The sequence below is a fragment of the Silene latifolia genome, chromosome 3 (assembly GCF_048544455.1).
Source record: "Silene latifolia isolate original U9 population chromosome 3, ASM4854445v1, whole genome shotgun sequence".
Classification (NCBI taxonomy): Eukaryota; Viridiplantae; Streptophyta; class Magnoliopsida; order Caryophyllales; family Caryophyllaceae; genus Silene; species Silene latifolia.
The window spans coordinates 43,873,850-43,896,694 of record NC_133528.1 but is presented as its reverse complement, the minus strand read 5'-3'; the positions used below and the strand labels follow the sequence as shown (position 1 = coordinate 43,896,694).

The 22,845-nt window shown below is 37.4% G+C and overlaps 2 protein-coding genes across 3 annotated transcripts; one reads left to right on the top strand and one right to left on the bottom strand.

Annotated features, from left to right (window-relative positions):
• Positions 1-7: 7 nt before the first annotated feature.
• Positions 8-6,412, top strand: LOC141647598 (uncharacterized). Of its 2 annotated transcripts, none has more exons than XM_074455853.1 (10): positions 8-141; positions 1,790-1,932; positions 2,490-2,546; positions 2,655-2,712; positions 3,122-3,167; positions 3,266-3,364; positions 3,895-3,963; positions 4,065-4,272; positions 4,600-4,733; positions 4,844-6,412. In XM_074455853.1, the coding sequence occupies exons 1-10, from the start codon at positions 8-10 to the stop codon at positions 6,107-6,109; spliced, it is 2,214 nt and encodes a 737-aa protein (XP_074311954.1). In that variant the 3' UTR covers positions 6,110-6,412. The 2 variants fall into 2 exon arrangements, with proteins under 2 accessions (XP_074311954.1, XP_074311953.1); XM_074455852.1 differs by having other exon boundaries at positions 2,652-2,712.
• A 1,311-nt stretch (positions 6,413-7,723) lies between these two features.
• On the bottom strand, positions 7,724-9,263 carry LOC141647599 (uncharacterized). Its single transcript, XM_074455854.1, has one exon. It carries the CDS (start codon positions 9,257-9,259, stop codon positions 8,030-8,032), a length of 1,230 nt encoding a protein of 409 aa, XP_074311955.1. The 5' UTR covers positions 9,260-9,263; the 3' UTR covers positions 7,724-8,029.
• Positions 9,264-22,845: the final 13,582 nt, after the last annotated feature.

Here is a 22,845-nt window from a genome sequence, read left to right as displayed (position 1 = left end):
GCTAAACATGAAGCAGAACTCTTATCAAGCAGCAGAATCAGCAGAATCAGCAGAATGTTGCCTGCTGAAGCATTTTTTGGCTAGTACGAGTAGAGCAGGACGAACAATGTCTGATTCTCACACAAGCTCAGAAAATCGCAGGTGTGCTAAATAATATTGTTGATAAAGTCATTAGCAATGTCAGTCTGATGACTGGAAATCTATGCTTTTGAGTAGGTTCGTTGGTTCACTGATGGATACACGAAGTTTAAGGGCTAGCATTTTTTGTGTGACAATTTGCTTAGTGAGACAGTTTGCTGAATAGCCCATTTTTGTTCAGAAACTGTTTAGGTAGTTATTCTGTTATATGTGTGTGATATTTCTCCACATTTCATGTCATAGATTTGTTAAATGTCAGAAAAGAAGGTTCTAGGTATGCTTAATCCCGCAGCGAAGCACATCTAGCATTTCTAGCATCAAGAATGACCCAAGAATAACAATTAGGGTACGAAGAGTCTTGTACTGGATCATCTTTCCAACATCTCTGGGGAATCAGGATCATTGAAATCTGTTTTTTTCGTTTAGTAGAGCTATTCTGTCCAAGAAGGCTCGTCTCATGTGGCCCATTTTTAGCATGTTTGGACAAGTGTTTTGGAGTCAGTTTCAGGATGGGCTAAGCCCAGTCCGTCAAATTATGAAGGCGAGAATCACGGAAGAAGGGGAGATCTGAGGATTTGGATCAGACATGGGTAGGCTGACATGACTAATTTTACCCTTGCCACCCTTCCCTAGCGGGGATGAGCACAATCTGCCCGCATATACAACAATTTAAGTTGCATGGGCAAATAAGGAATGAGGAACCGCTGTGACTTGTGAAACTCACTTTTGCACTGTGCTTTTCTTTAATTGGATCCCAGCAAATATAGAATATTGTGTTGCCAGGTTAGGACAGTTACCTCCCCGGTCATCAATTTTTAGTAAGCTACATGCCTGCATAAATGAGTATCAATTATTTAAGTGTAAAAGCTACCTGATCTTCACCTTCCTTTTTGGTTCATCAGAAATTTATTCTCTCTGAATTTATTGACTCTCATAATTCCTCTGTTATTTGTTACCTGAAATCTTATTATTTCCTGAAATAGCATCTTTTCTTGCATTCCTATAAAGCATTCACCTTTCCTTCTTCATATTGGAATAACTTCTCTCTTTATTTTCTGTTTTTAATTAACCTTAATCACTTGGGATATGTCAAGGTGAGCTTAACATGGCTTTGTATTCAATGCATGATGGGGTTATTCTTTTACATGTATGGAAGAGTCTTAGAAAAGGTTATGGTCAATTAGTCATACGAAGGCAATATACAATGGAGTGAAGTATAAAACTTTTAAATTTAAAGAGGTTTTTTTTATGTGTTCATATCCATTGTCCTTGTTTATTTCCCTATTTTCTTGGGTTTTTTTTTTCCGTTTTTCCCTTTTCATTTTTCTATCGGGTTATCAACGGCTTCAAGATTTTTATTCATGTTAAAACCGAAATAAGGCTATTTTGTTGTTGTATAAATTCTGAAACCTTACTCGTTTACCTACATCTGATGATGCTGTATAAAATCTGAAACCCCACTCTTCTATCTTGAAATAACCTACATCTGACTGGAAGCATAACTTTTTACCATTTAAACCTTTCTTCTCATGTGTAGTGTGCCTAACTGCCAATTCTAAAATGGTTGTAATTTTAAAGATGGCATATTTTTGCCTTTTACATTGTGGAGAACTGTGTAGCATTTAGAAAGATGTGGCATGCCGTCATGCAGGAAAGGAGAAAAGAGGAGGTGGACAGATTGTAAAAGCAGGAGTTCTCAGGATGGACGAAGAAGGAGCCCTAGGCTCACTTCTACATCACACGACGAATGTAACAAGCAACCCAATTCCAATCCTGCTGCTCCTATATCTTCAGGTAATAAGACTAAAGAAAGATTGACACGAAAGAAAAGGAATTATTAGAGTTATTTGACACTAATCGCTAAATTTATATCATGATTTACAGTTCTCTTCTTTGAAAATGATGTTTTTAAGCACAAATGACTGACTTCTTGGATAATGAAATAGTAGCGCATAGATGCAATTTTTGTTTTAAACCATTCGGAAAGAGTCTCTCTATGCTTTGCGAACAAGGGTAGGGTTGCGCACATCTGCCCTCTTTTACACCACCGTAGGCATGACCAAGTAGGCCTTTGAATCCTCTGTTATTGTAGTTGCAACCAAGTTGAAGCAACATAGCTTTAGAATAATATTGATCTGTACTTTATATACTAAATGCCTTTCGCATATGTACCTCAAGTATGCACCAAAACTGTACACCTTAGTTAAGACCCAAGTATTAAAGATCCTGGTAATACATCCTGTTAGATCAAATAAACAATGAGTTTTTCCTTAACCTGGGATTTATCTAGCCATCAGAGTAGTTAGTTGCAAGTGAGGATTACTTTGTTTACTGAGCTTCTGTTTCGACAGGTAAATTATCAGCTTCAGAGTGTAAGGAAAGCCAGAAGCATGGACATCTTTATCATGGTCAGACTGGTTCATTTTATATCCCTCTTGAATAACTGTGTGGCAAAGTGTGTATTAAATATGGATTATATAGCCAAGCCTAAGTTTATTCTCGCCCTTGAAAAGCAGAGGAGTCATGGTTGCCAGAGAAGCACATCCTTGAGCTTGTCCTGGACACCGTGCAGAGGTACTATTTGATTGAGGGTAATTTTTATACAATTATTACGAAGTGCGTTGGTGGGCTGATATATGACCTGTGGGCTTATATAGGGTAAAGTGTATTGCGCTTAGCACCATTATTACCCAATACGTAAAGGACCATAAAGAAATAGGCAATATTTTGTTGATACGTCAGTATGCCAATCATACACCCTATAGTTGGCTGACACATGGATACAACCATTATTAGACCAATATGAGCATTATGATCAATACGAAACTGCGACAATTTTGCGCACCACTGAAAATAGAAAGCTTCCGTCTACTGCAATTTTGACCCGTACGGCGATACTGCGGTACCATGGTTTACTATGGTAGTTTCTATCTGATGTATAGTGGACAAATTATAACAGTGTTCCTTTGTAATTCGTAAACAGGAGAGATACCCATGACATATTTGCTGAGCCAGTTGATCCTAGTGAGGTTTGTTTCTTCAAAATCCACGTTTTCATTAATATGCTAAATTGGCTCCTGTTATCCCTAAACTTGCAGAGTTGGTCATGTTCTTGAACTAACCTTAGGTTGAAGAATACTATGAGATCATCACTGAGCCGATGGATTTTGGTACAATGAGAGCTAAACTCTATGAAGGTTTGTACAAGAATCTTCAACAATTTGAGGTGAGCTGCAACCATTAAAAAGTAGAGGTCACCTTTAATTTTAAGCCTCGGATTTCTTATATAAGCTTTTTAGTATTAGCCAAGAGCTCCTTTTCTATCTCTGGTGCTTCTTATACTATTTAGATTGTGGTTATCATTCCCTTTGTAAGTTGAACAATTAAGTCTATGTACTTACATATACTATGTTACTTAGACTCGCCTGCAACTCTGTAAGTGGCGCACAACGCACGGTGGTGCATGTCACCGTGTCAGACACGAGTTTGTGATGAAAATCAATTCATGTTTTTGCCCAAAAATGAAGTGGCTAAGAGTTGTGTCGTGTCTGAAGGAATACTGTGATGTCCCACAAAATGCTGCCAAAGTGAGGTGTCCAAGTAACACAGAACATGTCTCATTGTAGATTCGTAGTAATATGTTATTAATGTTTTCTCGGCATCTAAATACCCGACATATGAAGTCTTATGCTATTAACTTAGTTTATTTCAGAACTAAATAATTTTGATCCGACTTACTATACTCCTTTTGTGCAGCGTGACATGTATCTGATATTTGAGAATGCAACGTATTTCAACTCTTCAGGGACTGTTTATTTCAGGCAGGTGAGCTCAATTCTCACCATTTCTTGCCTTTTTCCCCTGAGATTTTAGTGCTAATAAGATAATTATATTGGTGTGCTGATGTCAAAAGTTGTGTTACACAGGCTCGCACTCTGGAGGATTTAGCTAACAAGGTTTTCCATGCTCTAAAAACCCATGGTCCTGACAATTTTGAATTGGAATTTAGTACAATGAGACGAAGATCTAGTCGCAAACTCGATGATGAACATACAAGTTCAACCTTTGGCTCAGGCCAGAAGCTTGCAAAAGATTTGGGATCAAACAGCATGAACACTGACATTAATCAAAAGGGTATGTCAATCTTTTTACTAAAAACTTGCCATTAAAAATAGTCCTCACTTCTCAACATCTGTCTAGTATAGTTTTATATGTAGAGAATAGCATTACACAAACACGTCGTCCCTTTTTATAGGCTTTGACAAAAGTGCCCTATTCATGTGACCCTGGCAAGTGTCTAATGCCATAAATTGACTCCTTTTGCTGCAATAGCGACTTTGGTATTCTACCAAAAAACGTTTATAAAAAAATCTTGAGGTAAAAAAAATTCAATGTAATCATTCCTTTGCCATAGTTGATGAAATCTCAATGAATTTGTCTTTTTGTTTCTTCTGAAAGCAGGCAATAGAAGACGAAGAAGACCTATTATTTCTTGTATAGATCGGCGTTGTACGTATGAACCATGGAAGTCTGTTCTTGATGAGACAAACTCAACTATTTCATCACTAAATTGTGATACGAGACCAGTTATACAAGTAAGCTTTTATTATATAGTAATTCTTACAATGAGACAATCTAATGCAAAAATGAATATTAGCAAAATCTTCTTGACTTATGAGAGCTGATTTAAATCTTAAATTTGCAGGTAAATCAGGAGAATTACAGAAAAAGCTTAATGTCATTTGTCAAAGGTTTGGGGCCAACTGCTCAAAGGGTAGCTGAACGAAAACTGCAAGGATTATGGCTGCAAAACACCACGAGTCCAATACCCAACTATTCTGATTGCTCAACTGCCAATCCACAACTCTCGACTGACCCGTCTCATTTCCAAACGGACCTTAATAACCTTTCTGACAGATCTGTACCCGTATCAAATTCCCAATCCATACACGAAAAGACCGGTGTTAGCATGATCAGACCGGCCCCAGAAAAGGGAAAATTACACGAAAATTTCAGTTCATTAAGTCGCATACCTGTATCAAACTCCCCTTCTCAATTCCAATTGGACCTTAATAACCCTTTTTATCGATCCATTCCCGTATCAAATCCCCATTACATACGCGAAAAGACAGGTGTTAGCATAACTGGGCCCACTGTGGAAAAGGGAAAAAGACCTGAAAAACCCAAATCCTTAAACTCCAAAGATGCTAATTCGTCTGCAAATTTGAGAAAATGTGACCCTGACTTGAGAGATGGTACTATTGTTATGGGACTTGTAGCCAGCCGAAATAGACATCATCAAAAGGCTTCTGTGAGCCAATGTGCTTCAGCCAAGGAGTCGAAGCAGAATCAGGCTCGTAAGTTCGACTTGAATCAGGCTCAGCCAAGCCCAACCTCAATCCGTGTAAGTAAACGTCTCAAAGAAGACGGTTCAATGCCTCGAGCCATTCCATTTGGGTCACTTGCACCAGCTGAAGCAATGCATAATAATACAGCTCGAGCCACTCCATTCGGGTCACTTACACCAGCTGAAGCAGTGCATAATTATATGGCCCAAGCCACTCCATTCGGGTCACTGGCATCAGCTGAAGCAGTCCATAATAATATGGGTCGAGCTACTCCATTCAGGTCATTTGCAGCAGCTGAAGCAGTGCATAATAATATGGCTCGAGCGACTCCATTGGGGTCACTTAGGCCAGCTGAAGCAGTGCATAATAATATGGGCCCCTTGCTTTCCAGGCAATTTCTGTTTAATGAGCCTCACTTGGAATCCAGGATAAATGGCATAGGCATTACTTCCTCCACAAGTGTAAGTAATACTATGCTTCCTCCCCGATTGGGGCTTGGTTCCGGTATGGGTTGGCCCATGTCAAGTTCAATGAGTTTTGGACAGCCATCAAGTAGTCGAGAATGCCCTGATCGAAATGAGTATCATGAAAAGAATAATCGGCTATTAAACTTCAAGTTGTGAGCTCTAAAAACCTTGTGTTTTTACTTGTCCTTTTTAGCCATAGTTTGTTGCTATAGGTTTAGAATGAATGGCAACTTCTGGCAGTTCTGGGCATATCTGAATGTCAAGTTCTATTCATCACTGGAATGTTTATTAATCGTCAGAGTTCCCCTTTTCTCTAGAGTTGGTTAAAAGGGAGACACTGTATGAATATTGAATACGAGTCACTTACAAACATTGCAGAACAAACCTTAGCTTAACATATACGGAGCATGAAGCGTGAATGACAATACAACAATAGCATAGTTGAGTGATGCTTTCTATTGCCTGCCTCTTGGGCTTTCACATCATTCTATGTTCGGGAATTCAAGTCGGGTCACATTGGAATAAAGTTGATTATAACCACCAGATATTGGCTTGCCGTTGAAAGGTCCTTTTAAGAATCGGAAAATATAACATACAGGCTTAAGAAAAACCCTTACGTGTCGGCCAATTGCATAACTACTCTTCTCTCTCAACTCTTGAGCATACGATTTCCATTTTTAAAGCAAAGTATAAATCACATAAACCTCTATCACTGTCACCAAATGTCATTATCTTACTATATGAACTTCCGAGGATTGTGTTAATCTGCTTTCCACTGTCGCCAAATGTCATTATCTTACTGAACAATTCCAACAGACATCTTAGATAACATTAACCATGTACCTTAAAGGCCGCCCTTCGGGTGGAGTAAGTGGGATGGATCTACGTAACCTTGCCTTGTGTTCAAAAGAAAGAAATAGTTTATGGATGATCCATAATGAGAAAAAGGACGCCGAATCTAAGAAAAATACAGAGCAAGTAATATTGATATGTAATACACAATCAGTCAATCACACACTTGCCCTTGTACATAATTTTTTTGCATCACACTTAAAATTGATACCACAATTCATACGTTCTGAAATAGCTGCTTTTTCTCTGTACTGCGAGGTTTCTTTGTCCCAGGAATTTTTAGAATCAGACATACTCAAGTAAAGATGTTTCAGCTAGCTAAAATATACTGAACCAGCTACGCTTTTCATAGAAGATGCTAATACACAACATATAGATTCGATAAAGGAATAAACCTTTTAACTCTCGGGCGTATTTCCAAGTTCTAACAGGCAAGTATCCATAGAAGGAGATTGTTTAACTTGACAGCTGCTTCAATTAAGCAATTTCAAATCAAGTACTAATATGTTTACGTACCAAAAACAGATTTCAGGAGACCGACCATTCATCTTTCTAAATGACTTTTCAGCTTATCCTTGAGTTGGTAGCTCACTCAAACAATCTCAGTTGTTACAAGTTACAAGTTTACAACCTCCAAGATCAGGCAAGACTTCCTCACTCACATGGCCAAGCGCCAAATTTCAATATGTAAACTCTTCTCTAGCAAGAAATAAACATGACGTGAAAAAACACCATATATAGAAATCGTTCATGGGAATCACAAATAAACTGTTAAAACACTAAAGGGGGAGAATTTAACAGTCTTAATGTAGAGAATATGTCTACGATAAGTGGCAACCATACAAACTTTCATTTAAATATAAAATCTGACTTGTTCAAAGGAAATTAATAAATTATATCCTACAGAAGCGTTAGTTAAAAAAAGCCCACCGAAATCCTTGAAGTATTCTGTAATATCAAGTTCAAAATATCAGTCTTCGGGTATGCACTTACTAAGTTACTAATACCATAAGAAAGGTCATATGACAATTCGAAATAATGAAGACAACACTTAAACTTGAGATTCCATTTAGTTTAACTACAAGGCTGGAACAGGCATCGAATGATGAAGGTAACAAAAGCAGATAATGAAGTTAACTGTTGGGTTAGAGGGAGAATAAATTGTACACTTTTCCTGGGTTTAGCATCTTGCAGAGTTGCAGGTTGAAAACGACGAGTCACCTTTTAGGAACTGATGACTACACTCCCTTGGGACAGCATCTTCAAACTACAACCGGTTTGCTTAGCATAAACTTCATGAACTTCCTTAAACGGTAGCACAAACCTCGTCAAGAAACAAGTGTCAGACAATTGGATGGCACTAGAAAGAGAAGGGACCTTGTTCCGTAAACCCTTCTCCTTTAAAATAAGCAATATCTTGTGCCTAGGCAATATTCTTTTCTCCAGACTGCAAGTAAAAAAGCTAGACTGGGTTATCAAGTAAGCAGGCTCGAGTTGCAGCTCGTTCATCAGAAAATCCAACCTTTTCTTAATTCGTTCATCAGAATACGCAAAGCAACTTGGATTTTTCATAACAAATGTTTTGATCTCAGATTGGGTCCAACCAAAACTCTCAAATATTCGGTATTTAGACAGAATACCCTCCTCAGTCAATTCACACATCAAGTCAATGCCATACAGGAACGCCATAGAATCTCGAGTGATTCCTAACTTGTCTTCAACCCTAATCGTTACATCCTTAAATACTTGTGGAATTCGCATATAATGTCCTGGATGCCTAACTAAGTGTTTCCTGATAAACTCAATGGGGATTCCATAGCTACCTAACAAAGCAACATTAGGCAACAAATTCTTAACTATAGTGCAAATGCGTCTCACCCCTATTTTCGAAAGCACTGTAATAACATAAGTATGACAACCCATAACTTGCCTCAAAATCTGAAACGCTGGCAGAATAGATGAATCCACACTGAAATCTAAAATAGTGGGATTTGCAGAAATAACACGGATTATATCAGACTCAGAAAACCCTTGTTCTTGGAGAAAATTGAATTTGGGGAATAAAGTTGATTCGGCATTACAAGACAACAATCGAGGCTGTTTAGACACAATTTTTCTGAGATGGGTATCATCAAAACCATGTTTTTTGAACAAATTAACAACAGAATTTGCAGTTTCAAGGAAATGAGACTGATTTACCTTGTTGTATTTAAGGAACTTGGTGGAAACGGAGAGAGCTTGTTTGTGAGAAAAACCAAGAGACTCAACTAAATAATCTGCGTAACAATGTGTTGAATTTGAAGTTGTTGTTATTGCTGTTGCTGTAGATGTTGAGTAGAGAAGAAGACGTTGGAAAGAATGGAAACCATGGACAACATTGTTGTGTCTGCTAACAAATCTCAAGCTTTGCATTTTCCTTTTCTTTTTGATTTTTCGTTTCACGATACAGACCATACAGTACCTGATACGGAGTATACCAATGAACATAAGTCAATACCCCAATTATAATACTCATTCCATAAACACCAACGCAGATAGTACTTGACCCACTTTTTTTTGTGAGGAGAAAAGTGGGTCACAATGTATTCCATGAAGGTGATTTATGAAAGAAAATTAATTAATTATTTTGAGTTAGTACCAAATTTTAACGTAATTTAATTATTTTGTCCCGATTAAATAAAATGTGGGTCAATTCGGATTACAAAATGAGCTATTCGGATCCCTAAACTCGAAAGGAATCAAATTTGGGTCAAGTTCACTAATAAACCCACAAATAGGCTTGTGAACACCAAAGTCCAACAAGGAGAATCAAAACTCTATAAATAGAGCTCTCCTCATTCATTTTCAAGGGTTGGAAATTCATAATTGCAAAGGAGTTAGAGAGAACAAGGTACAAATTCCTACAAATCATCTCTATCAAAATCAGTGCAAGCAGTCAACAAGCACATCAAATCGTGCCGCCTGCATTGAAGATTCAATCACAAATTTAAACCTTCAAGAGAGATTCAAGTCATCGCGACCCTCTCAAAAAACCAAATTAACATCGCGCGTAGAGTATTTAAAGTTGTCTACAGCGCACCCCCCCACGTGTACCACGTACACGTACCCCTTACGACATATTAGAATCAGGGGATACATTAGAGATCCTACACTTAATTTGGACATTTATTAATAAAATTCATTTGTTTCCTTGTTTTGTATTTCAATTATCGCAATACAAAATTTGCTGTTGCAAATTTTGGTGAACCCGACGTGAACATTTCTATCTCTCATCTCTACTGGCATTTTAGTCAAGTCTACCACAACAAGAACCTGTCTACCAAGCAAAACATCTCCTCCAACGCATCCAAGAAGACCTGCACAGATATCCTGCAGAGTACTCCCACTGTTGTTACCTCCTCAACCGCGCAGTCAGTTGGCATCTGCACAAGACGAATGGCAAAGAAGGTTGTTGTCAACGTTGCTGCTGCGAGTCTACGCTATGAACACGTCCCTACTAGGCTTCGCAAGATCTTTGTCGCCTCCATAGATGTTGCTGCTACAACGATCCTGGCTGCCTCTTCTCCTTCACGCGAGGAGACTAAAAGTGTTAAGGTTGGCAACAAGGCGTCCCCTTGCAAACCGAAGGCGTCACCGAAGAAGAAGGAAGCCTAAACTCCTACTGCTGCTTCAGTCATGGTGATAAGTGGCACTACTCTTGAGGAGCAAGTCCAGAGCATGAATAAGCTCCTTGAAAAGATGAAGAAGGAGAATGAAGAAAAGAACATAAAATTGATGAGCTCCAAAAAGAGGTGGTGACACTCCGTGACAGGAAAGCCGAAAGAGAGCATGGTGACATCGATAAGGATATTGGCGAGGATGACAGTGGAAAGCCAAATAATGAAATCGACGCTTTTACTGAAGAGAAGCTTCGGGAGTTGATAGCCAAGACAAGTAAAAGTCAACTAGACGATAGCTCGACAAGCAGTGGGCGCTACATCAAGCCTTATACCAAAAGGATCGATAGTCTGCGCATGTCTTCTGGTTATAAGCCTCCGAAGTTTTAACAGTTCGACGGAAAGGGGAACCCAAAGCAACACATTGCTCACTTCGTCGAGACATGCAACAATGCTAGAACTGAAGGAGATCGTTTGTGAAGTAGTTCGTACGTTCACTCAAGGGATCGCATTCTACTGATATACGGATCTGGATCCTGAGTCAATTGACAGCTGGGGTTGCATAGAAGTTGAAATTCCTTAACATATTCTACATCACCAGACGCATCGTCAGCATGAGCGAGTTGACAAAAATAACTCAATGAGAAGATGAACCTGTCGTCGATTACATCAACACATGGCGTGCGCTGAGTCTGGAATGCAAGGATCGCTTAAGCGAAATGTCAGCAGTTGAGATGTGCATCAATGGGATGAGTTAGGAAATTCTCTACATCCTAAAAGGGATCAAACCATAAAGCTTTTAAGAGCTGGCAACCCGTGCTCATGACATGGATATCACAATCAAAGAACGCGGCAATGCTCGATCAACTTCTTCCAAGGCGCCAAGTAAAAAGAAGGAGTTCAAGAAAACTGATAAGGGCTCCAAGTCGTCGACAAAAGAGACAATGGTCGTTGAAACCAGTAACGTGCCGCTGAAGATCTCGTCAAAGCCAAAAACACGAAAAGAAGAAAGAGTCATTCTCTTACAACTACCAACGAGAAAAGCCTACCTTGAAGGAGTTACAAGCAATGAAGTATCCATTCCCAGTTTCTGACTTGTCGGGAATGCTTTATGACCTCTTAGAGAAAAATGTTATACAATTGCTAGAGTGCATGCGCTTTGAGCATGCAAACAAGACAAGTGATCCTAACTACTGTTGCTACCACAAGCTAGTGAGTCATCCTATTGAAAAGTGTACAACACTTAAGGAGAAGATCATGCAGCTCTCTAAGGAAGGGAAGAACATTCTTGACTTGGATGACACAGTACCATAAATCAAACTACCGTAGTCATGGAGCAGCCTGCGGAGCCAACTATGCATCAAGGATGGTTTGTGCATATGTTGCAGTTCGGAAGTTTGGAGCCTATGACATTATGGATCCAAGGGCCATTGTCATCACTACCTCCAATGTCATTGGAAGAAAAGATAGCTCCTCAAGATAAGAATGAGGATAAGAAAGCCGAAGATGATGATGAAGGGTGGACTTTGGTAACACGCAAGAAGTCAAAGAAACAAACAAGGCAGCCACCGCAAACCGTCCATCATGGAAGAAAATAATCAAAGAGGACAAAGCCTCGCCGGTCTAAAAGGAAGAAGAAGTCCAAAAAAATGGTCAAACCACATGTCTTGCTTAGCTGGAGTAAGAATGATTGAGTCCCGTATCCTTAAAAGAATTATTCCCACAAGATTCCTTGAACAAGGTTACTGTGTGCACCATCTCAGCTACTGAAGGTGGTGATGATAAAGATAAAATAAAGGAAGGAGGCCTAGATGATGCGGTATTGTCACAACAGTCTCATTCTGAAAAGGAGAGCGAAGTAGTGGCTGCTCTCGATGCCCTTCCCGCAAACATAGGGTGGAGACAAATGTTTCACCTGCCTAAAGAGAAGCGTCAATTGATACTTCAAGGGTTGGAGAAGCCAAAATTGTACGCGGGCAAGATGAAAGGCAAGATCGAGCCTGCTCAGCAATCAACTATATGTGTCTCCTACAATGAAGCCTTGAGTTTTTCAGATGAGGATTTGCTTCTTGGATCCAAGCCTCATAACATACCACTTTATGTGTCTGGGTACATCCGAGGGCAAAAAGTCAAACACATATCGATATATTGAGGCTTAGGAGTCAATCTCATGACAAATGCCACCATGCATGAATGAATTAGGGATCACGATGGATGAACTCTCCAGTAGTCGAACAGTGATCCATGGTTTGAACTTAAATGGGGAGTGCACACTTGGTATGATCCGAGTAAACCTCGGCATGGGTGATCTTTCTTCTGACACATTGTTCCATGTCATTGAAGGAAAGACGTCATTCAAATTATTGCTTGGAAGACCTTGGAAGCACGAGAATGGAGTTTTCACCTCAACCCTCCATCAATGCTTGGAGTATTATCGTGGTGGCGAAAGGAAAATACACGGAGATGCCAAACCCTTCTCTAAGGCCGACTCTTTCTTCGCCGATGCAAAATTCTTTGAAGAAAATGGTACTTCTAGTGAGTTCATGCCAACCACAATATCTTCAACAGGAAAAGGACGTAAGCGGGAAAAGAACATCATAAAAGATAATGCGGCCGCATGTCCTGCTAAAGAAAATGATGTTAATAAAGATGTAAACAAGGCCAGCAAAACAACTACTCATGTTGCATCACCCAAGAAGTAAGAGATGGCGCAGAAGACGATATCGACAGTACTGCGCTACATCCTGAAGTCTCGCCGCAAATATGGAGAGGGTCCTTTTGCAAAGTGTCTAACATCTAAGACATAGTCTAAGGATAAAAAGTCAAGTTAGGTGATCAAGCAGAAATGGGTGGCAAAATCATTGCACCTCTACCAAGTTCATCTCAAACAAATATTGTAAGACCTCCTCCAACTCGCTTTGTCTCACTACTACAGATACAGGCTATAACAACGGTTAAAAATCGTTGTTATATAAAAAAGCGGACGTTGTTAAAGCGTCCGTTGTAAAAGGTTTTAACAACGGTTGGTTTTCTTAAGGAACCCGTTGTTAAAACTATTAACAACGGTTTTAAGTATAAAAACCCGTTGTGAAAAGTGTGACTCAATTTTAGGGGAAAAGTTATAACAACGGGTTGTAATATACAAAACCGTTGTTATAACTAAAGACAACGGGTTGTTTCTCAATAACCGTTGTTGTTTGTTTTTAAAAAATAAAATAAAATTAAATTAAATATTACTAGATGCATGCATAATTACGGCCCGTTATAATCCCGATGCATGCATTATTACTGCCATCCCTGTGCATATGAATGGACAATATGGAATGAGAAGGGTTAGTAATAAGATTTGAAGCAGCTTTGAGAGATATGATGATGATTATGACACAACTTCCTAACATATATATTAATTAAAAAACAACTCAAACCACACATTGCTTAGTATAAATACATGCATTATCTCAACTAACATTCCATTATCTCACTATACATCTCCAAACCCTAACTGCTAAAACAAACTCCAAATAAACCCTAATTAATCTTTCAAACAAACTCCAAACTCCATCAACAAAATGAATGATATCATCCTTAAGACTCTTACTATGATCGAGAACAACAACAGTTTCATCCGCCGGTTGCTCCACATTGAGGAAAGTTTCAGGAGCTACCTTGTGGATGCTCGATCCGCATCTTGAAGGACGCCAAAAAGATGGCTTGACGAGCAAAGACGATTGCGGCTATATGACGATATAGCAAATCTGCTGAATGTAACCTCCAAATAGCCAAGGAGGAGAGGACGGATATCATAGAAGAGAATAAGACTCTCTATGAAAATATAAGAATTGCATTTTTATTAATGTAATTTTTTTTTAATTTATGTATTTATATATATATATATATATATATATATATATATATATATATATATATATATATATATATATATATATATATATATATATATATATATTAATTATGTTTATCATGCATTCCTCTCTATCATCTTGCTTCTTCTTTGTTTTAGTTTATTTAATTTGTTTTACTAGCTAATTAAGCGAATAATACTTAAAGAAATAACATAATGGTCGATAAAAACACATACATGCAAATGAAATAATTAGAAAAAGAAAATAATGACGATGAAAGACGATGAAACCAACAGTGACGGCGAGATTTACCTGATAATTAGAGAAAGTAAGAGACGATGAAATCAACAGTGACGGCGAGAAGATAAAGCGACGATGAGAAAGAGAGAAAGAGAGGTTGAGAAAGTGTAGTGTTTTGTGTTTGTGTTTGTGTTTGTCTGCTGTGTTTGTGTTTGTCTGCTGTGTTTGTATTTGTGTATTAAGGTTTGTATTTTGTGGCTGTAGCTGATTTGTGTTTGTGTGGTTTATAGTATGGAAGGTATTGACAACGGTTATTAAACAAAAACCATTGTTAAAACGTTTTAACAACGGTTGTAAAACAACAACCGTTGTCGAATAAGTTTTAACAAGGGGTTTCAAATGTAACCGTTGTGATTACTTTTCACTAACTTTGCGCCAAATTATTAACAACGGTTGTGCATGTTTGACCTGTTGTTAATACTTATAACAACGGTTATATTACCATACCCGTTGTAATTAATTTTAGTAAAATTCGCGCCATACATTCTACAACGTCTATTGTGATTTTCGTGAATAATCGTTGTTAAAGGGGCGTTGTAGTTGCCTGGAATTGAAGTAGTGTCTATTCATCCAGTCAATCGTTAAGTGAGGGAAACAAGGGGATATTTGATTCTAATGCTTACAAGCTATTGGCAAAGACTGGGTATGACTTTACAAATCCGACTCCTCTCGGCAATGTTATAGAAGTTGAGCCATATGGTCTTTCATGGTGACCAAGGCTGGTCTTGGATATGAGTCTCCTCCACCTGTTAAGATTGATGCTCGTAGAAAAAGGGCTACTACATCTTCTCAACATATCACCATGGAAGAGGTTGAAGAAAAATAAGAAGAAGAAGAAGAAAAGGTGCATTCATCTTCAGTCTTCGATCGAATAAGTCCACCTGCAGAAAAGTCTCGTCCTTCTCTATTTAAAATGTTGGGAAGACCAAGTGCTTCAATCAAACACACTTCTGTCTTTGATGGACCTGTCAATCAAGGTGCAAGCAAAGCCAAAACATTAACCCCTTCGTTGCACTCGAACAAGAAAGGCACAATCCATGATCGTTTGGGGGGTCCATTAAAAACAGTTTTCGGCCGACTAGGGGCTTCCAAAAAGAATAAATGGTGAAGGTCTTCCTCTCTCAACTTCTGCAAAACAAAATGAAAAAGAAGTAAGAGTAAATGATGACTTGAGAAACGCAATACCATCTCGCATGAAGCGTATGCAAGTAGTGGATATCATCCACATGAGCCGCTCAAAGCAAGGAGACGTGTACCAGTTCTCACGGGCCAGTAAAAAAATGTTGAAAAGCCTATGCCTTCATCTTCACGTCCTTATGGTGCAAAGAAGCCAAAAGACTTAGAAGTTGCAACATCGTCATATCACATCACATTTGGAGAGGTACCTTATGAGAACGAAGAAGTTGAGGCTGACGAGGCCCCTGAAACACTTGAAGACGGGGGACAATCGACTGTGAATGAACTCAAGGAACTCAACTTGGGAACTACCGAAGATCCTCGCCCCATTTATGTTAGTGCTCTGCTGAGTAAGGAAAAGGAAGAGGAGTACTACAAGTTATTGGTCGAGTACAAAGATGTCTTTGCTTGGAGCTACAAAGAGATGCCAAGACTCAGCCCAAAATTTGCAGTTCATCGTCTAGCAATAAAGAAAGGCACCAGTCCCAAAAAGCAGTCTCAACGTCGTTTCAGGTCGAAGATTGTACCTGAACTTGAAAAGGAAGTCAACAAACTCATAGAGGCAGGTTTCATTCGCGAAGTCAAATATCCTACCTGGATAGCAAATATTATCTCAGTTAGAAAGAAGAATGGACAACTGCGCATATGTGTTGGACTTTAGAGATCTTAATGATGCATGCCCAAAGGATGACTTCCCTTTGCCAGTCACAGAGTTGATGATTGGCGCAATCACTGATCACGAAGCACTCTCATTTATGGATTGTACTGCTGGTTACAATCAAATACATAAGCACCTGCAGATCAAGAAACAACAAGTTTTCGAACCTAAAAAGGAATCTTCTGTTACATGGCCATGTGGGCCCATGTCGTTTAAATTGAAGAATGCTGGCGCTACATACCAACGCACAATGCAAAAGATCTTCGATGACATGTTGCATAAAACAATAAAGTGTTATGTTGATGACGTGGTTGTCAAATCAAATAAAAGAGAAGACCATATCAAAGACCTTCGAGCCTTCTTTGAGAGGCTTAGAAAATATCAACTCAAGATGAACCTACTCAAGTGTGCTTTCAGTGTCACATCCGGTAAGTTCTTGGGGTTCGTAGTCAGACATAGAGGCATTGAAATTGACCAAACGAAAATCAAAGCCATCAATGAAATGCCAGAACCAAAGACGTTGAAGGAGTTGCGCTGGTTGTAAGGACATTTGGCATACATCCGAAGGTTCATCTCTATCATAGCATGTAATACCCCATATTTTCTAGTAGTGCACTCGGCCAAGTACAGCTGGGTACTCGACCGAGTGGCACTTTACTCGATCGAGTAGATCAACCGAGTTCCCTCTAGAAAATATTACCACTCTTGCGTGTGAGTCACACGGCCAAGTGGCTGGTGCACTAGATCGAGTGGCCTGTCTCAGTGTAATATTTCATTTTAGTATGCGTACTTGATTGTATAATGGTATTAGTGTTAGAGTGTTAGTGAGATGGTGGTGTAAGAGACGATGAATGATGGTAATATGTTGTACATCGTGAGGGTTCTAGTACTTGGACATCAGTGTGGATTAGTGGTAATGGTCCTTGGCGATATAATGGAACTCGGTAAGTTGCACCATGGTTGTTGCGATATTGTGGGTTATGTGTTTAGGTTACATGTGTGAGTACCATGGGTTGGAGAAGCCTTTCTTTGAGGCGTAGTCTTTGCGTGGAGAGTGGTGTGAGAGGTGTATGGTGTAGGACAAGTGTGAATTTCGAGGACGAAGTTCGTTTTAAGGAGGGAAGATTGTATACCCCTCATTTCTGTGAAGCACACTCGAACGAGTGTAAAGTACCACTAGATCGAGTGCTATCTTACTCGACCGAGTGAGTGGTAGTGGCCAGGGTCTAATCAAATGACACTCGGCCGAGTGACTTGCACACTCGATCGAGTGCTCTGTCCACTCGATCGAGTGCTCAGCTCACTCGAGCGAGTGAGACGGGTCAGTCTAATATTTTTACGCGGGCCAGAATCCCTTGTTGGGCTTTAGTATATAAGGCTTATAATCATATTTCTATTCATTTCTAAACCCTTAATCCTCTCTCTCAACTCTCACTTGCATCTCTCTACACTTTTTTACACCAAATCTTAGATCTATTTTTCATCTTGAAGAGTTTGAAGAATTCACTCACATATTCTTGTTCCCCATCAGCTAGTGAGTAATCTTGTACCTTTATTCTTTTATTTTCAATACTTTTATTTAAGATACCAAACCCTAGAAATTGGGGGTTTTGGTAATTAATGGGGTTTAAGGGTAATTAATATTATTGATGCTAATTAATGATAATAGTAATTAAACTAGACCTAATTTATTACCCTAGAACATGTTTGTGATAAATTGTACTCTATTAATTGTAGGAGGAGACTCCATATGGGATGATTGCTAGTCTTTCGTTGTTCTTGCTTATCTTGTGAAGAAAATTGCTAAAGAGGTTGGATTTTCCTGCTCGGTTTCAATATTATAATTGTTTACATGTGTTTGGTGGATGTTTTTAATATTTGGGTGTTCTTGATACTAATGGTGATTAAAGCATGATTAAGGTGAATCATTGTGTTAATGTTAATGGTAATTGTGATACTAATGGGACTTGGGACGAGCATGAATTTGTTGAAGTTTAGTTGATTCATCGGCTTAGAGATGACGTAGATCACCTTTAGAGACAGACGTTGTATTTCTAAGATTCACAGCATGTATAATTCATTTTGTAATTACATTTAGGAGCTGTTTGGTTCAAAGTGTGGAATGGAATGGATTGGGATGAGAATCAAGGGTGGAATGGAGTTAGAACCCCATATCTTTTAACACTTGTTTGGTTCAATTTTGTAATGGATTGTAATTGCCATTCATGGTGTTTGGTTCACACTTGGAATGGATTCAATATCCATTTTTTTCTCTTTTCATAATAGGTAAGTTTATTAAATTATAAAAAGAGTTGTACATTATTTTTCCATTAACTATAACTTACTAACGAAAAATTATAGCCAAAGAACAATCCAAATTATTCATACCAATATTAAGCGTCCAAAATAAAAATATTGTTAAACAAAAAAACGCATGAAATATGTTTCATGAAAAATACTGGTAAGTCTAAACATCAAACAAAACAAATTAAACGTTCCCATTTCGAGATAAAAGCGGATGAATGAGGTTCATAACAAACTCTCTCTTCCATGCTTCATCGGGACTCTGGTAAAAAAGAGAGAGATCACTAGGATTAGATGCCAATTTTTGTGCAGCTAATAATGCTTCAAATCTAGTCAACCCTTGTATGCCAAGTAGCTCATTTATTAAATTTTTCTTTTGGTCTTCAAACTCTTGTTCACGAACCATGATAGCTTGTTCATGTCGCTGAGTGGTTGATAATGCATTTGCAATAGTAAACATGTGAACATTCATTCCATTCATAAATCCGGAAAGGTTTGAAGACATATCTTTGAAAGACGTAGTCAAATCCACAACTTCTGGCATCTTTCTCTTCTTTGTTTTTTGTTTCTTATAATCCGTTGAAATTTTCCCGGTCTTTGATTTCTTTGAAGACGACTCACTTAAACTAGATTGAGTAGGAATATAAAGTGGTTCATCATCATCAATATTGTCGTCTTCGTCACTTTCAACCCTACTTAAGTCAACAGCCTCATTTTGTTGGTTATCCACCGCTTGGACGAAAGTCTCAGAATTAGTTCCAGTAGCTCGATCAGGACCATATATAATTGCCAATTTATCAAAGTGTGGAAACGGAACGTTCCATAATCCTTGAGCACTTTTGTTTTTCTACAACAATAATGTAGAGATCAATTTAACTTGTTAAACAAAAAAAAAAAAAAAATCATAAGAAATGGAGCAAGAGAGGTTGAGAAAGTGCATTACCTTGCAAAAATCTTCATATGATTGTCTTTCACACTGTATCATATATTTCTCCTCATCCCAGGAAAAACCAGAAGTGCGAAACATCTCTGTAAGCGCATTGTATTTGTCCTTGAACCATTTAATTTTTGATTCAATGTGAGGAACCGCTTTTAAGCCACATCCTGGAAATTTTTTATTCAACATATCCTCCAACTTATTCTTAAAACCATTCTTGAAACTACCATCTGCTTTCCATTCTGGATCATTATTCAGTTCTAGTAGTCCATCAATTAGATGTTCTTCTTCCAGTTTAGTCCAAATGCGCTTATTTTTTCCCCTTCCGCTTTGAGATGTCTGCCCAATTTCCATGCTATATACAAAACAATGTCAATAAGGAAAACAGCTATTAAATAAAGTTATTTCATCCCATTGTCATATAAATAATATATATAACATAAGTTTTTCTATAGAAAAAACATTCGGAAAGTCACTGAAACACAAAAACAAATTACAGAATACATATTAAAAAAGAAACTGCGAAACAAATTATGCATTTTGATTACGCCTAGCTCTCTAAGTGTTATACATATTTTGCGCTAACGTGTTCCGATAATTAGTCCATGCGTCAGATGTCTCTATCAAAGTAATATATTCATCTTCATCATCTTCATCATCATCATCATCACTACTTTCTTCATCTTCATCGCAATCTAAATCCTCATATATCGTATAATCAGTTGACATATATTTTCAAATGAGGTTATGTAGCAAGGAGCAAGCCTGAACTATACGACCTTGTGTGCGTATCGAATAGAAAGAAGGGGACCTAAGAATACCCCATCTCCCTTTTAATAATCCAAAACATCTTTCAATAATATTTCTAGCTTTAGAATGTTTCATGTTGAAATACTCCTCGGCACTAATTGGTTGTCGATCCCCCCACTCCTTCAGGTGATATCTGCGGCCTCTATATGGTGCTAAAAAACCCTGGCAGTGGTTGGGAAGGATCTGCGCATGATGGTCGTGTCCTTCGAGATGCTATTTGTAAACCTCATGGTTTAAAGGTTCCTCAATGTAATAACAATATAAAAAAAAGTCTCTCGTCAGTTGTACTAAAAATTTACAAATTAAATAACTTTTTGTTTTAAATTTGAAGGTTTCACCTCTTCAGGTGGATACGTAGGCAGTCCTTTTTTACACAAGAAGGATACAACCACAACACTAATGTATATAAACTCCAAAAAAGGATTACATACACCTAATACATTCATAGCAATGGAACCCTTCCTCATTCGATACCTTGGTCTATCCTCATTTCGCACTTGAACACTAATGTATGTGCCATCTAAAGCTCCTAAACAATTTTACTAAACAACAATTAAAGAATAATTTTTAAATATGTACAATAATGTTGTTGGCTAAAAACCCAATAATGTGAAAAAAAATTATAATACCTCAAAACATTTCCATTTACTATCTTCGCATTCTTCCGTTATAGGCGTCGGCTTTTTAAGCAAATGGTCATGTAGTTTCAAAACGGCAATAAGACAACGATGAAAATTTCTACTCACACTTTCTCCGCTTCGAAAAAATGGTTTCCAGTTGTCCTATTTTTGAAATGATGTGCCAATGTATACAAAAACATGGCAACAATTTCTTCTAGTGACATATTTCTAGTTCCACTTAAATCTCCAATATCTCTGACCATTTCACAAAGTACATAAAAAGTTCTCCGATTGACACGAAGTTCACTCTTACAAATTATATCGCTATGCTTAGTAAGTGTATACAAGTGTTTTCGCCTAAGAAATCTTTTCTCATCTTTACTATATCGTGGGTATTCAATTTTATGAATAGCCACACCCATTATACACAATACCAAATATAGAATAGTGACTATATTAATAACAACCATAATTGTCAATAACAACTCAACATGCTTCTTCTTTCTCATCCTTACCAAAGTCAATTGAGAAGAAAACATTTCTGTGAAAAACCAAATAATATCACACTCCATATATATATATATATATATATATATATATATATATATATATATATATATATATATATATATATATATATATATATATATATATATATATATATATATATATATATATATAGAGTCAAGTTCTTATAAGTCCACCTAAATATTTGAGTCCCTAAGTCCTCTCTACATCCCTTAGATCTTCCACTAAGGATGGTTGAGATTGAAAGCAACAAAACACACTTAACACTAATTAGTTTCTTATACACTAATTAATCAACTTTCTCTCTCTAGCTTTAATTATACATTCACTAATTGATTATTCTACCCAATTAACATTATTTTTTGCCTTCTTATATTTTCAAGTTTTTACAAAAAAAATTTTGAGAGAAAGTTTATACAAATTTTATGATACTTTTACTGTTTTAAAAGTGTAATTCTAACAAAAAAAAAATGTAATTTTAACAAAAAGAAAGCGGTTTTGACGGATATTATTTTGAAATTTCAAATTTTGAAGCAACTTTACGACAAATTTTGCGTTTTACGACAAATTTGAAATTTTGAAGCATATTTACGTCAATTTTTGAGACATTTGTTTTTCAAATTTTAACACAACTCATTTTAAATTGAGTGATTTATAAGTGTAGCTTTAGTCTTTTAAAAGTGTAACTTTAGTCCATTAAAGTGTAATTTTAGTCCATTAAATTGTAATATTAGTCCAGAAATATAACTTTAGTCCATTAAATTGTAATTTTAGTCCAGAAGTATAACTTTAGTCAACTAAAGTGTAATTTTAGGCCATTAAATGGTAATTTTAGTCCATTGAGAGTATAAATCTCTAGTCCATATTAAATGTGTAACTTTAATCCATTGAGAGTATAACTTTAGTCCTTTGATAGTGTAGCTTTAGTCCACTGAGAGTATAACTTTAGTACTTGAGAGGGTATCCTTAATAGAGATAAGTGTAACTTTAACAGAAAAAAGTGTAATTTTAACAAAAAAAAGTGTAATTTTAACAGAAAAAAGTGTAATTTTAATGGAGAAAAGTATAATTTTGACAGAAAAAAGTGTAATTTTAACAGAAAAAAGTGTAATTTTAACAGAAAAAAGTGTAATTTTAATGAAGAAAAGTGTAATTTTAACTGAAAAAAAGTGTAATTTTAATGGAAAA

What these genes read in the sequence shown, in the direction of transcription:
- LOC141647598 (XM_074455852.1), top strand. Translation starts at nt 8, where the DNA reads ATGAAGCAGAACTCTTATCAAGCAGCAGAATCAGCAGAATCAGCAGAA. An exon ending in GGACTGTTTATTTCAGGCAG is followed by an intron (nt 3,964 to 4,064) that starts GTGAGCTCAATT and finishes TGTGTTACACAG; the next exon opens with GCTCGCACTCTGGAGGATTT. An exon ending in CACTGACATTAATCAAAAGG is followed by an intron (nt 4,273 to 4,599) that starts GTATGTCAATCT and finishes TTCTGAAAGCAG; the next exon opens with GCAATAGAAGACGAAGAAGA.
- LOC141647599 (XM_074455854.1), bottom strand. Translation starts at nt 9,259, where the DNA reads ATGGTCTGTATCGTGAAACGAAAAATCAAAAAGAAAAGGAAAATGCAA.